The 15,029-nt window shown below is 36.6% G+C and overlaps 1 protein-coding gene across 2 annotated transcripts in view; it reads right to left on the minus strand.

The window, feature by feature from the left end:
• Window positions 1–258: 258 nt before the first annotated feature.
• SIPA1L2 (signal induced proliferation associated 1 like 2) overlaps window positions 259–15,029 on the minus strand; it is a gene marked incomplete at both ends in the record, with an annotated part of 87,383 nt that continues 72,612 nt past the window's right edge. Inside the window, 5 exons of one of the 2 annotated variants that reach the window (XM_081997943.1) lie at window positions 259–405; window positions 1,299–1,380; window positions 2,706–2,829; window positions 3,774–3,827; window positions 9,959–10,090. In XM_081997943.1, the coding sequence (XP_081854069.1) occupies window positions 259–405; window positions 1,299–1,380; window positions 2,706–2,829; window positions 3,774–3,827; window positions 9,959–10,090 (539 nt within the window). The remainder of the gene's footprint in view (window positions 406–1,298; window positions 1,381–2,705; window positions 2,830–3,773; window positions 3,828–9,958; window positions 10,091–15,029) is intronic. The other variant, XM_081997944.1, reaches the window with a different exon arrangement.

Raw genomic sequence — 15,029 nt, forward strand, 5'->3', positions numbered from 1 at the left:
AAAAATGTCTAAAATGACACTAAGGATTTTTTACATTCATCTGCACACGAACAAATATCTGCTATCCTCTGCTTTCTTCATATGAATTTAAAGACGGATTACCACAGTTCTCTCTCCTCTTCAAATGAATAAAGCTGGATAGAGAATGTAGCAGAAACACCTAAAATGGATTGTGAACACAGTGAAATTATTACCCCGCTAATTAAAAAAATACAGCTGTTACATTGTTCAAATAAGTATTTTCCAGGGGCCCAGTCATTAGGATTTTTTGTCTATTGTATTGAAAAACCATTCTGTAAATTTCCTCAGTTGAGCAGCTGCTGTTTGAGACTCCTCCTGAAGTCTCATGTTATCTTGTCTCAGATGCTGCACCTCCGCTTGGAGAACTGCCTTGTCCTGTTTTTCCTGGTTAACAAAGACACATGTTGAGTATAGCGACTAGTTGCGACGACAGCATTTATTTTTATTAATATTTCTGTGCAAGTCATGCAGATATATTTTGTTGAGCTCCCTAATCCTTTCTGACAACTACTAACTCTAAGTTAATTCTCCAAATATGGTCCAACTACCTCATTCATTCTGAGAAAATATTGCAAGCTAAAAAGAAAACTAGATGCTACTTTAACACAAAAATCATAGGAGTTTACTCCATTTAACACAAAAATTCAAGCACTTAAAAGGATAAGAAGCATTTAGCTATTACAAATCACTTGTGAGAGCCCAAGCCATAAGGATTTGGTTTTGAGCATATATTAAGGAAGGAAAATATCTAATTTCAAGATTTTCCCTTACGTGATTATTTTCTTACCAAAAGCAGTCTCATTTCTACCAGTTCTGGCATTGTCTCCAGCTCAGAAATTAGACAGCAAATGAGGCACAAAGCAAGTCATTGTTACATGATCAGGATACCACAAGGCAACAAGGATGACAAATATGTCATACACAACAAAAGTGTCCGTATCCTTTGTTAAATCCAAGGTACCATAAATGGAGCTAAAGTGCCTCATTCCTTCTGGGGTATGACTATATGTAGGACAGTTATTCTGGAGTAAAGACCCATAAACTAGTTAGCCTTGGGGCAGCTTGTTCACATGATCATTCCCACAGGACCTTCTGCACCTCAGTGTAGAAGTGTAGACCACCTCAGTGATCCGATCGGATCAACCAGTGGGCTCTACCATTCGTTCATTACACCCATCTACTTTGACTGATGTGCTTTTTTCAAGCCCTTGATGAACTTGGCATAAAAATGTAACTGCTACAACTGCAGAGTAATAATATCGTTAAAGATCTCTTACCTTTCTCAGGTCAGTTTGTAGTTGCCGGAGGATGACTTCTAGCTGGTTTACTTTTCCAGTCAGAGTACTCGGAGCATGTTCCCTGTAAAGTAAACCACTACCTTCACTCTGGGTTAGTCAGAAACATTTTCTCCTCCAGCTTTTGCAGAGTAACACTTTCAGTGATAGCAAAGGAAACAAATCAGTTTAGGCATAGTTAGGAAAACATGGACAAAACCAGCATCAGCAAAAGACTATTACTGGAACATAAACCCATTGCTGCAATATCTGCAATATGACACTGCCTCTCATGCAAATCATGCAGAAATTATGATGATTTTAAGAAGGAATGGTTTAGGTATTACGTGCACATAGCCTCACAGTGCAAGTCAAACTTGCTGCTAACTGGTGTGCCGAGCACTGCTTTCTGATAAGGACCGTACTAATCTGAAGCAAGCTGCAGCAGCAATTATGGTAAACAAAAAGAGCTGTTAAGAGTTCTTTTGTCTGGCCTGCAGTTGTGTCATTTCCAGTAAAGGATAAACCTATGGCTTTATGGAGACAAACATTTTGTTTAAAGGTCAAAACATATGAAATATTGCCACAGGTTAATCAAATGCATGACTGAAGGAACATACTCAGAATAGCTTCTGTTTCCTGTGTGACAATGAGCACTGTGGGAGACAGTTGTAGATGAAATTAGCCACAATGTGAATCATTTTGCCTAGGAGAGAGAAGCTGAAGAGAGGAGCTTTATATACAAAGCTGAATCAGCTGCTTCATGCAAGTGCACAAATCTGACAGATTTGCCAATGCTGAAAGTGGAATGTCTTAGTCTTTTGCAATACTTACTGATCACTAGGCCGGAGAAAGATGTGGACTTAGAACTCATTACAATAAATGCGTTTTACCATGTAAGTAAGTTAATTTGTGTAAAATTGTTTCAAATTAAAATGTGATAGTCTAACAAGCAAGTTTCCCTCCATTTCCTGTTCTTCCATTCCTGCAGCTGAAGAGCAAAACTAATCAAAGATGTACTTTTATTTTAAAGCGTGCTAGTGGACCGATTATGCTGCTGAATCTCTGTTGTTTTAACAAGTATAGTCCTCATAGCAGCGAGCAGGGGGTGGGGAGAGAGAGAAAAAAAGATAATCTCTCCCAGAGCATTGGGAAGAATTTGAAGAATTGGGCAGTTTGGCATAAAAGTTTCCTGCAGTCCTCTGTTGTAGATTCTCTTCATTAATTTACCTCTGTATAAATGAAAAATTATGGATTTGCAAGTAGCAAATAGTTGCAAAAGGCAGGTAGGAACACCTCTTCCAAGGTCTGAGACACTTGCTGCAGATAAGGTTATTGCATACTACAGTTGAGCTCCTGTTATTAAGAGAAAATATTTTTGTAAAAAAATACACTTTAATTTTGACATACCCAGTAGCCTCAAGGAAATCTTTTCCATCCGGGGGACTCTCATCCAAAGGTAGCTCGTGTGTTCCTTCCAAGCCCGGAGCTTGCTGCATATCATTCAAGGTGCAAAAAGATGCTACTCTCTGATCTACAAAAAAGTAACATAAGGATATGTTTAAAGCTGGACATATATAAAAATTAAAAGGCTATATTACAGCCATTATCCTGGTTCATTTAGAGAAATGGATGTAGGTTTCTACATCACAGCTTTGAAGACAATCAGCAGATGTAAAGTAAATTCCGACTAGTTGGCTTCCCCACATCTGCATCCAAAGGCAACCCCAACGCAATTTTTTCTGCCCATCAGCAGAGTAAGACAGATTTGTTTGGACCAGTTAATGCTGATATGAACAGTAAATTGGTCTTGATGAAATCTGCAGAAAGCCATTTGAGAATTCAGGGCCACAACCAATGACAGTAATAACTCGGTGAAAAGGTTTGCATTTTCCATGGACTTAAAGCCATCAGATTCCTCAGGAATCTGCACTGTTCATTTCATATTGTTTTACTGTCTCAAGCATTTGCAGAACCTAATGGTAATCTGCATACTTGAAAAACAATATTCACACTATTTTTATCAATTGAGTTTTTGTTATATATATTACTAAGGCACACTATTCTCTACATTGGATTTCACTGGAGCATAATCTAACAAGCACAGATGTAATTACCTATGGATATACAGTGTGGTTGCCAAAATACATCAGTCACCACATAATAGAAATATGCCATGCAGATCATAATTGCACAGAACAGGAGTAAATGATGCATTCATTAGGATTTAATTTGTCATCTTTAAAAAAACCCCAAAAATCCATATTCTTTGGAGATTGATTTAACTTATTTCTGTCAAACAAAATCCATGTCTGTAGGCTTGTATAAATTCTGGCGACAACATGCCTGCCTTGCCCTTTCTCCCCTTGCTTTAGCACCCCACAGGCCCAAAGCTTGCATTATCATGCAAACGTGCAAACATAGGAAATATTAAAGAAAGTTTACAAAAGGCAAAAGTCATCAATCCCAGACCATCACCTAGAAACGGCGTGTGATGACAGAACGGCCCAAATTCTTCATCTGAGTCAAAACCTGGAATAAGATTTAGAACGTTCCTATAAACAAAGCCAGTCCATCTCCACTGGAGCAGCTGTGGCCCTCACGTACAGCGCACCCAGTGGGACACTCCCCGGGCAACTCATGCTGGCCCCCACTCTCAGCCTTGCCACGCCATTTTTACACACCACCACCATTACAGTAAAGCATAAGGTGTCATGCCCCGTGTCTCTAATAGTAATACCCAGTATTGTGACACAGCATGACAACTTGGCATGATACATAAAAAGACAACCCTCCAAACTCTAAGCGCCCAAACAGTGAATGCAGGCCAGATCATTTTAACGAGGAAGTAAATTTTGGTTTGAAAGTTCTACCAAACAAAAATAGGAAATCACTGAAAAGCTCTTTAAAGAGATTTTTAAAAAATTAATAGTTTTAAGGGATAGCAAAGAGTGACACTTCATTTTATAACATAATGAAGAAAAGTTGCATGTCATTTTTTGCCCAGTTTTAAAGACCACAGCTCATTTCCCCTGCTTTTATCCTGATTTCTAACTAGAGATGGATCTCAGCAAATACAAACGTGACTTTTTCATATGTGCCGACAATAAGGCAAGGATGTAATTTTAAACACATAATCAATGACATCAATTACAGATTTGAAAGTTGAATAGACTTAATTAGTACAGATAAACTAAAACTACTTTCCCAGACCAAATGCAGTATGTAGGCCAGAAATGAGACTGTGTAAACAACCAGTTCAAAGTACACATCTAATTACTGATTTCACCTTTAGACTGTTCACATTTTCATTACCACTTGACAGAAGAAAATAAAGCCAGCAACAAATGTTATGTTGTTGCTATTTTTTCTACAGCTAACAATATGTGACATGTGACATTGTGTCTCAGAGGCAATTCTACTGTAATATATTAAAAAAAAATCTGCTTTTTCCTCCCTCTGCCAAGTAGGCTTAATTAAAAAGAATGTCCACTGGTCTGGTTTACTTTGTGAGAAAACGTTTGTCAGTGTGTTCTCCCCAGCTCTATTTGAAAGCATCTTTTGCTTGATGGGTAAAAGCAGGTGCAAAAACAGGTACATGCAGCTCTTAATGAAATCACATGATTCCATTTTTAAACACAACATTTTAAAATATTTTGGTATTATTTCCACACACACAAAAAATATAAAAACATAGGTGCTTGCAATGAAGTATAATGCGTGGCTTAACATTTTCTTCCTATGTAATCCCTAATGAATTTCAACTCCACATAATTTAAAAATAATATTAACACTTAGAGTAGGAAACTAATTGTTAACCTTTTTTATTTTCCTAGTACAACTTAAACATATTCTTCCAATATTCATGTCTTCAAAAAAATATGAAACCATATTCTCACATTCATCAGGTGAGGAATAAAGTCACTACATGGCCACTAATAACCAGAGGTCTCCAATGATATAACGGACTACGTAAATTCCTGTGTTGCTCTTCTTAATTTTCAAAAGCCAGGGTAGTGTCAAAATCATTCTCTGAACAAGTCAGTAACACAATAAATCTCTGTAATAACTAGTACATCGACAAGATCCTGGGCTAGTAAAATATTTTGCCTTTCAATACTTCTCAAGACACATTTTTATTTTCAGTAACTATATCAAATCTCACTGATCTCCCTATAAGTATCCATGCTTAGCAATAGTTTCACCAATTTACTATTTAAATCAGAACTGTTTTTAAGCCTGAACTGTGGTGAAGGTTGAACTTGTGCTTCTAAGAGAAAAATCTTCCTACTGATTTTTGTTTTATTTGTTCTTAACAGAATTGGCTTGAGTCTATATTCATGAAAATGAAATCAAAGCTACCTTCACCGACAGTTCATTTTTTGAAATAAAAATCAAGTGTATTTTTGACTATGATGCTGTAGACGTAAACTCTGACTCCTCCAAACTACAGGGACACCTCCTATTCAATTCAAGTGATATGTGCTTACTAAACAGAAGAAAATACATGTAAATCTCAGAGCTCTTATTTTTTTCTGGGACATCCTTGCCAAACCCCACATAGGTCCCATGCATAGAAAACTATTTGCAAAAATACATTGGTGCTTATATCAAAAGTTTAAGCAGCAGTTGACGTAGCAAGATCACTGATCAGACAAAATTCATGTCTCACCTTAAAGTAACAGAATTGTACAATGCTAATCACTAAAAATGTGAATCCAGACTTTTATTGTTCCAGCCCACTAACAGAGGCCAGAAAAAAATCTCCAGGCAATTTTGATGTACTGGAGAGCCGAAAAGGCTAAAATGAGTATAGTGCATGAAGCTGCTCTCTCATTACTAAAGCAAAGACTACCCAAAACCATACACTTACATATGCGCTGAAGCAAAAAGAGTTACACATGCATGCACTAGAAATGACCAAATGTTAACTAAATATTTTCAGTTTTTCTTTTTCTAGCAGTTTAACATACTAATTTAGTTAAAAGAATTATCGCTCATGCTGAATGCTTCAATTCTTTCTCATTATGTTATGGGTAGCATTACCTGCACTGAGCTATACAGTATTTAAATGGACATATTACAATAATATTAATTATAGTAGCACAGATGTTTCTGCAAAGATAAATTGGCACTAAGAAACACTGCAGTCTGATTGGCACTAAGTGGGCGTTCATAAAAATAACCTGGGGAAAAAAAAATCAGAAGTTGAAACCACCTATTTTAATGAACTAAATTAGAGACATAAGAGGGACTTTCTTAGGTTGTTAATTCCCACAGTATCATTTACCAAACACTAAACAGCTTTTTTCAAGCTCAGTAAACCCAGTTTAAAGTAGCACAAATAGTATTAAGATCTATTTAGAATAATAATCGGTATTTATGTTTGCGTCAATTCTCTTCTATGACAGTAATATACATAGACTTCTAGAAAGGCGTCTCCTTTTGTTCCCCAAAACATCAACTAGATCCAAAATTAGCCATCAGCAACATAATACATATTTTGAAAGCCAGTCCTTCTTCCCTAACTTGGAGATCTGTTGCAAGTATAATACAAAAAGAGAATTAAAAAACTATTCTTTTCTGAGACTTCTTTGTTCTCCTTTTTCTAATTTGGCTTTCCAATTTATTCTATAAATCCCCATATCTTTATCTTTACTCAGTTCAACATGTTGCTTGCTTTCTTTCCGCTTCTTTAACTTCTCCTTTTTCACCCCAACTGCTCTCCCTAAAGCCCTACAGTCACATCCAGTTCTACCTATTTCTTATTGCTTGCTTCAGGGATGGATACAAAAATATTACAACAATGTAATTCTAGCACATCAACTGTTCTCTGGCTACTGTCTCTCTGCAGCTCCCACCAAAATAAAGAAGGGAACTGGAAGTAGCCTATCCATGTCTGAAAGAAATGGAAGGATACCCCTTGCTACTGACTGCATGCATGCTAAAGATGATGTCTGGATAAATACCAGAGTCAAAACTATGTCCTGCAAAGGAAGGCAGTGCAAAGACTTCTAATGTTGCACTGTGCTCCAGCCTATGGACACTGACCCTCAACAGACACAGCTCAAGAAAAACCCCTTACTGATGCGGATGCTGGAGCCTGGGGACTGAAGCTCTGCACAGCTCTCATTGCACTGTGACGATCTGTCTTAGGAATAACAGAGGATTTTCAGGAAAAATTTGAAGTAAATATTCAGTTTCCCACAAAAGTTCTTGCCAAGCAAAAGCAGTGAAGATGAAATCCTCACAAAGCGAAAAGCATTATCATCACACATTCTATTAAAAAAAAAAAGCATGACTTACTCCTCCCTCATGGACCACAGTTTAAAAACTGCTATTCTACGTAAGACCAAGGCTTCAGTTGGATAAAAGCTAATACCAATAAATAAATAACCTAGTCAACTGTTCATTTGGGAGGAGAGGGGCAAGTTAAAAACGAGACTGCTGTTCTTGTTACATCCATGAATAAACTCTGAGTAGAGATGATGGTAGCAAAAAAACTTGCTACGGTATTTAATCCTTAATCCAATTAATGCCAACATTATAAGCACCTAAAAAGGCTGTATTTAACATTAATGGAGATACAATTGCATTTTAAGACAGACAGATGAAGGACTGTGAGGCCCACATTATGGATGTTGAACTGATCAAAATACGTAAATTGTCAGCATACAATCTAGAGACATCACAGGGGAAAAACCGTGACCTTGGAATCAGATTGGTAATTCTAATAAACTGACATTAAGAAAAGAACTTGTATAAAGAAAAAGCTAAAATTATGTCTTGTATCTAGGTTCTAGAAGAGAACACAACTTTGAAATATCAGGTTGGCAAAGCCAAGCTAGAGAACAACTCTAACATTGGTATCTTGAATCATTATTAAACAAGTCCTATCCATTTTGTGATCTTTTTAATTGAAGGTTTGGGGGGGGTGCATTATTTATTTTGGGGTTTTTTGAGACAGTCCTATATAAAATGTGACCACATTCCCACCCAGTTTAATAAAAAGATCAAAGCAGTTTTATATGCAGAAGTGGACAAACTTTAGAATCATCCACTCTCTTTTTCACATGGATAGAATGCAGAACAGTAGTTCCGAGCCATTTTTAAATATTAAGGTGAAGCAACTCCTAAGTCAACAACATTAAAATACATAAGGAAATGGTACCTGCTAATTCATATCCAACACATTCCCTCCCAGTAATTTTTTCATGACATGCCTATCAGTTACTCTTTTTAAAATTGCTTTCAAATTGCAAGGATAGAGAAAGTTGAACAAGGGCTTAAAAATTCCATTCCTTCTAAAATTTCAAATTGCAGTACTATGAATTCAGTCAAAACATTTTATAAATCATCTAACATATACACAGATGTCTCTATTTCAGAGTCCTAAGCAGAAAAGAATTACATTACTACTCAAATTCTTACAATAATTAAAAAAACCCCAATAAAACCAGCTTCTATCTTGCAACTCAGACCATCAGTTCTTCAGTATTATCTACAGATATATCTAAGATTTTTGCAATTAAAACCCAACAAACAGGCGGGTTTGAGTAGTACCAAGTAGTAGCAATATAGTATTCATTACTATAATGAATGCACATGCAATTAATCAGGTTAAGAAACAATACAGTACTTTAAATGGCTAATTATCACTGTTGGTTTGGGGTTTTAACAATGCCACTTAGGTTTGTATCATAAGTAGTTCTGAAGAGCTTTTGATCAAATTCAAATTTAATCACTTCATACTTAGGGAAGGAATCAGGTAAAGTAAACTGATTCCCATGGTTGTTTTTAGTTAAAAAACCAGAAGAACAGCTTATCACTAACTTCACAACCAGTTCTCCTCATAAAGTTAAGACCTGTAGCTTATATAATGACGCCTGTGGTAGTGTCATCCTTATTCACAGATACCTCTGACCTCCCATACATTCACTAATGAGAGTAACACCAGTTAAGAAATGTTGGAAATTTTGGAACAGCACAGCAACCTAACCAAAACACCCCTCAGAAACAACAAAACACAAATATTCAACTGTATATATTCATATATACACTCAAAACCAATATCCACCTTTCTGCGTTTATATATTATGTGTAGATTTAGCTCTTGGAGAGGCAAAGGAGGTTTTTTCTTAGTTAACGTGGTCTTATAATTTAATAATGCAAACCTGGTCTATATCCTGCACCTCAAGTTCTGCTACTGGAAAATATAGTGTACATTTTTGCTGTTTTGCAAGGGTAGCTTATGAAAGATGAGAAGAACTGTAGCATCATTTGGACTACACATACAAGTTTATAAACATAACACAATAAACTCACGGGAGTGTTACTCCCGGTTTAATTTTAAACATCTAACTTAGATGCTTTGAATCTTTCCTTCAGAGCGCCTGATTTTTCCAGTTGATTACAGAAGGAACTTCAGCCCCTAAGCGGATGAGTTGTATCCAAGATAGACACTGAAAGTATCATGAATACCCCAAATTTTCAGTGGACAATCTTCCGCTCTGAGTACTGATACTGCCAAAATAACTAAAGGGAGTTTAGTTATTGGAGGCAAACACCGGATTTTTGTAATTAAAAATGTGGCTATACAAGATATATTTTTTTTAAAAGGTTTGTGTACTGAACATTGATCTTTATTCAAATTTTCCTGTTACCTTCAAACGCTCGTGCAGCATCTACCAGGTGGGACCAGTCTAGCCCTGTGGCAGTGTCTGGCAGGGGCATCAGGCCAGGATCATTGAATTTGGCTTTATCAGATAAGGACCCATCTGAGAACCAGAATTCATCTAAACAATAAACACAATAATTAGTCTTCCTATAACAATTATGTACAATTATTTTTGAAGCTATTATAATGAACTGTAAAAAATGTATAAGCAAAGAGTGCTTATCTTCATTTCTCTTGTTACTGTCTTTTCTTGTTCAATACTCAGTACGGGTGGAAGTTCAGCAGAATATGATGGGAAGGGTTTCTAAAGGTTTCTTTGTGCCACTTTGCACATGATGTGTTCTTCACATTTTCATGCGAATGCTGTGTGAGTAGGCAGCATCCATTCTCAAAGCATACCATATTAAACCTGAGCACTGAGCAGAAAATTGCTAGATACACAAAGTTATATTTTTAAGAAAGCTGTGAAACAACATATGAGATATTTACATGCAGAGTTTTATCCTGAAACTTAAATTTCTCAGTACCAGAAGCAATTTAAAAAATATCACCTGCTTTTCGTTTAATGCATTTGTAAATTCCAGCCTATATCCAAAACTCACTTTCACATTGAAAATACTACCCTATTATTTTAATATTTGTAGTTGCATATCTGAGGACGTAAGACTTGTGTGCCAATCTCTAGGCTCAAGTGAGCTGTAACACATTGTGTACCATAGATAGATTTTATATTAACTGAAATGTATACACTATAAAGTTAGTTCAGTTATGCAGTCTTTCAGAAAGGTACCACAAACATACATCTTAGTAGAGGAGGTGCTAATTTTCATAATTATCTTAACTAGTTTTACATTTTCCTTCTCTGTCCATAGCAATCTTCACTCTGATCAATGTGAACACACATAAAATGAATATTGCTGAACAGGCACATACAGGTTCTTAAAACTGAACATAGACTAAATACATTATTTATAATCACATTACATCTTAACCATAAAGCTAATGATACAATATTGTACTTTTACTACATAGTATAGTCAGGAACAAAGAAATTTTGCTTCAGATGTATCTACTTTATTAAATAAAAAGGCTAAAATAGTAATTTTTCTTCAAATATTTCAGAAGGAAATTTCCATCTAGTTATTCCAGTGATTTGGACTATAATATTTATGAGGAATATTTTTTCCCACAAAAACACCAAACAGAAAAATCACTGTAGGAAAAAATGCACACATACAAGTGGAAGATACATTATAGTTTAGAAAATGGCATGTTGTCATTGTCCTGATACCAATGAACAAGAATGGCAAAGTCCATTTGAATTAAAGATTTCTGACAAAAATCCAAAAGCAGTAGCCCATTACACAGCATTCAACTGCACGGAGCAATGACTAGAGCACATCATATTCTTCGCAGAAAGCTTGTTTAAAAAAAAATCAGGAACAGGAAAGTGAAGGAGGTTTGCAAAACTCTGTCAAAAATTAGAAGTTCCACCAAGCAAAAACGATGCAGAAGAGGTAGAAAACCTGTTTACTGTGGAATTTGTCTTTTTCTACAAATCATATGAAAAATGCAGTATTGTTATATTACAACTGGAAATGGCTTGATAAACCTCTGCAGAAATGTCTTTCTCAATACCCGCTCTTAGTATGCAAAACTGGATGTTGTATGAAACGGAAAATGGAAAATGTAATACACAAATATATTCTACTCATACTTCTATACTAAGATTTTATTTTCAGTTCCTTATAAACATACATAAAATCTTATCAGGTTACCTTGGGGTGCAAATACATTGGAAGCTCAACATCAGAGCAGTCTCTGAACTTTTGTATATGACCTGGAAATTATAAGAACCTTATTTATGCAAGTACAAATGTTTTATACATCCCTGTTGTGGCAAACAGACAGAATGCCTTATGTGAAAGGCTGGCAATCCAGCTTTTGGTTCTAGACCAGCAGGCAGACCCTAAGGGACAGCCCTTGCTTTTGTATGATCAGCCTACAGGGGCTGATTGTGAAACCTGTCAGGAAGATGCTTGTTCCCAGTGCGATTCTGATGGCTTTCCAAATTACAGTGTAGGAGTGATATATTCACCAGTAATCATCCTTCATTATGCATTGTCTTTGTTAGAACCTCAGTTCACCTTAGGGTGGATCCTATTCAGTCCTGTATAAGCCCCTGACAGAGCAACTCAACTGCAGAAAGCCTGCCAGAGTAGAGATTTAAATATTGATAGCTCTGAAACACAAGTGCTTGTGCTGATGGCTGAAATTATAAGCAGAATAACTGAACAGGCATGAGTATATCACCACAGAATAATTCATTTTCAAGATATAAATTATGTGTTCTTGTGCAACAGGGGCTGGGGAGGTGGGGGCAGGGGGAAGAGGAAGAAGTTAAAAAAAAAAAGGGAGCTCTAATGACATAGGCCTCTGTGCTTTTGAATTTCAGAGTACATTGTTTGTGTTTCAGGAATGCTCTGGGTGAGATTAATTATTTCTATCCTCCTGTATTTGCATTTCCTTCCTGCTCCTCTTACCTTGTTGTTACCTCCACTTTTTCTCTGTATGACTGCCACATTAGCAGCTGCAAGCTGCCTATTGTCTTCCTTTTTGATCTGTGCAAAGGTGGCAAGTTGTGCTTGAACAAGCTCACTTCTGTGTGTCCAGGAGGGTATGCCTAATCTCATAGGCCACTACCTTCATTGCCCACAAGATTGGTTTTGAAGCAACACAGACTTACCCCTCATTTCCTTTGAAGAAACAATGTAACTGTTATCTTTCAGTTTTAAAGATTGCTGTACTCCTTTTGGCACAAAATCATTGATCTTGTGGTTTCTGGTCCTTTCAATTATGTCACTCCCTACACTTAGGAATTTCTATTATTGATACATAAAAGTATAAAGCATTTTGAAGAGTCCTTATTTTCACCAAAATTATATGATCAGTTCAGTTTCCAACAGAGCTCCTCAAATTGACTGTCATCGGTCCCACATACTTCTGTATTCAAAGAGTAACTAGTTATACAGAAAGAAGAGATTCACCTGACTTAACCTTTTCTACTTCCAAGTATCCTGCTTCAGTTGGAACTGCTACTTTTATGCAGAGACTGTAGATCTTTAAAAAGTATCTGCTAAGTACTACTCACTTACTGTGCTCAAACTAGATGTTATTTAACAAACAGATTATCTCAAAAGATGCTGCAGCTGAAGGAATGTATCAAGACATATGCACACATAAATCCCATTGTCTGCTTCCTGTTCTTCTTTCCTGCAATCAGCAATTATATGTCTACGGTCCTCTTCTGCCTGCCGAACCCTACCCTTCTTCAGTATTACCAAGGGTTGCCCAAGGTCTCCCTTCAAAGATGCCAGCCTGCTAGTAGACTTTCTCATGGATATATGCTCACGTTACTGTTAGAATAGTGGACATGTGCACCCAATAACTACTTTTCCCTTCCCTTTTGTCACTGAAAGTAGTCTCATGTTCTGGTCTGGTGAGTTATTCACTGTGTGAGAGTCTGTAACAGACAACATACATACTTCTTTGGTTGCGTGAATTATTTAATCAACAGTCTTTATCTCCTTACTGAAAAATGGATTTCCCAATTGTTCACATTGTATATCATCAATACACAGTGATGCTCCATTTTAATGCTGCTTCTTATCATTGAGGTTAGTTTTGGATTGAAAGTAACACTGGTAGTAAGCCAGTTTTAAGATAGATTTTAAGTTAATAACATCACTGCAGATATATCAGCTGCGCTTATGGCAGCCTTTTCCTTATATAATCTGTGAACCTTCAGAATTTGTTAGTGTATCATTGCAAAATATTCTCTTCCTTATGACCCTCTGCACTACAAGTATCCTGCACCTTGCTCCTTTCCTCACAGCATAGGAATGTCATGCCACTGTATCACTTAGGGCATTTTTCTTTCCCCTTTCTTTTTGTGTTTCCTAATAAGTGTGTGCCACGGTGCCTGCAATGTCAGTCAGACTGCCTCCATGTATCTTCCTGGGTTTCCAACTTGTGTTAGTACACTAGTTTTGTATCAGTGGTTCTCATTGTTTTCATTCTTTCCCTGCTAGTTCAAGCTGCCGTGAATTTGCAAGACAGGGATAAATTTGTACCTGCAACTATGTATGGCATGCTAGAATCACTCAACATGAACGGCACTGTCTCAGCTAGGGAATCTTTAATGTCCCCAAGGTAAAATTCCAGAGTTCTCAGCTACACGAGTTCTGCTTTCTGCTTTAAGTTAAAAATAAGATAAAATGAAAAAAATCTTTCTAGATTTGTGTGCTGTGCGCAATCAACAGCACTCAACTGTCAGAGCTTGCATTTCAGGCTTTACTGAAAGCAATTCTTTCACTTCACTTCCCCCAGTGATAAAATAATAAATCCTATAGCTTCATTTTCTCATCTCCTTCCCACCATCAACATCGCACACAGTTAAGTTTCTGCTTCCATATTTGCATGGTTGTTCCGTCTGCTAATTCTGATTTCCCAGTAAACTGAAATTCTTCAGGTTGCCTATTATGCTTTCGCTTTGGTGCTGCCTTGCTTACCTATTAATCATACTCTTTTCCTTGCTAGAGGGATCTCACGAGACTTGGTGCTGCCACAATATTTCATGTATCACATGCTGGGTAATAGCATGCAAGAATGTATCTTTCTAAAATGAATTCCAGCCAAACCCACACTTTTCCCACTGCCTTCTGTAAACATTAAATATCAGTAAAATTAAAATGTTTTAAGATTACAAACATATGTATTTTACAAAAGACAGCTAACATGCCTGACATCTGAAACTACAACCTTAAGAAACCTCTCACATCACCACTGCTATAGAATGTAAATAGCTGCTACACACTGATTACAAAAACCTTCCTGACAAGAGCCAAAGTTGGTTTCTTATATGGAGATACCGACTAACCTTATTTTGAAAGCAAAGGTGGGGCAAGTCACAATATGTTTGTTTTCAGAGTGTAATTACAGATAAACAATTAAATCTTCCTTGAAACAGTCATCATAAAAGATCCTGTATTGCTAGC

Source organism: Phaethon aethereus (assembly GCF_964289735.1).
Source record: "Phaethon aethereus genome assembly, chromosome: 3".
Classification (NCBI taxonomy): Eukaryota; Metazoa; Chordata; class Aves; order Phaethontiformes; family Phaethontidae; genus Phaethon; species Phaethon aethereus.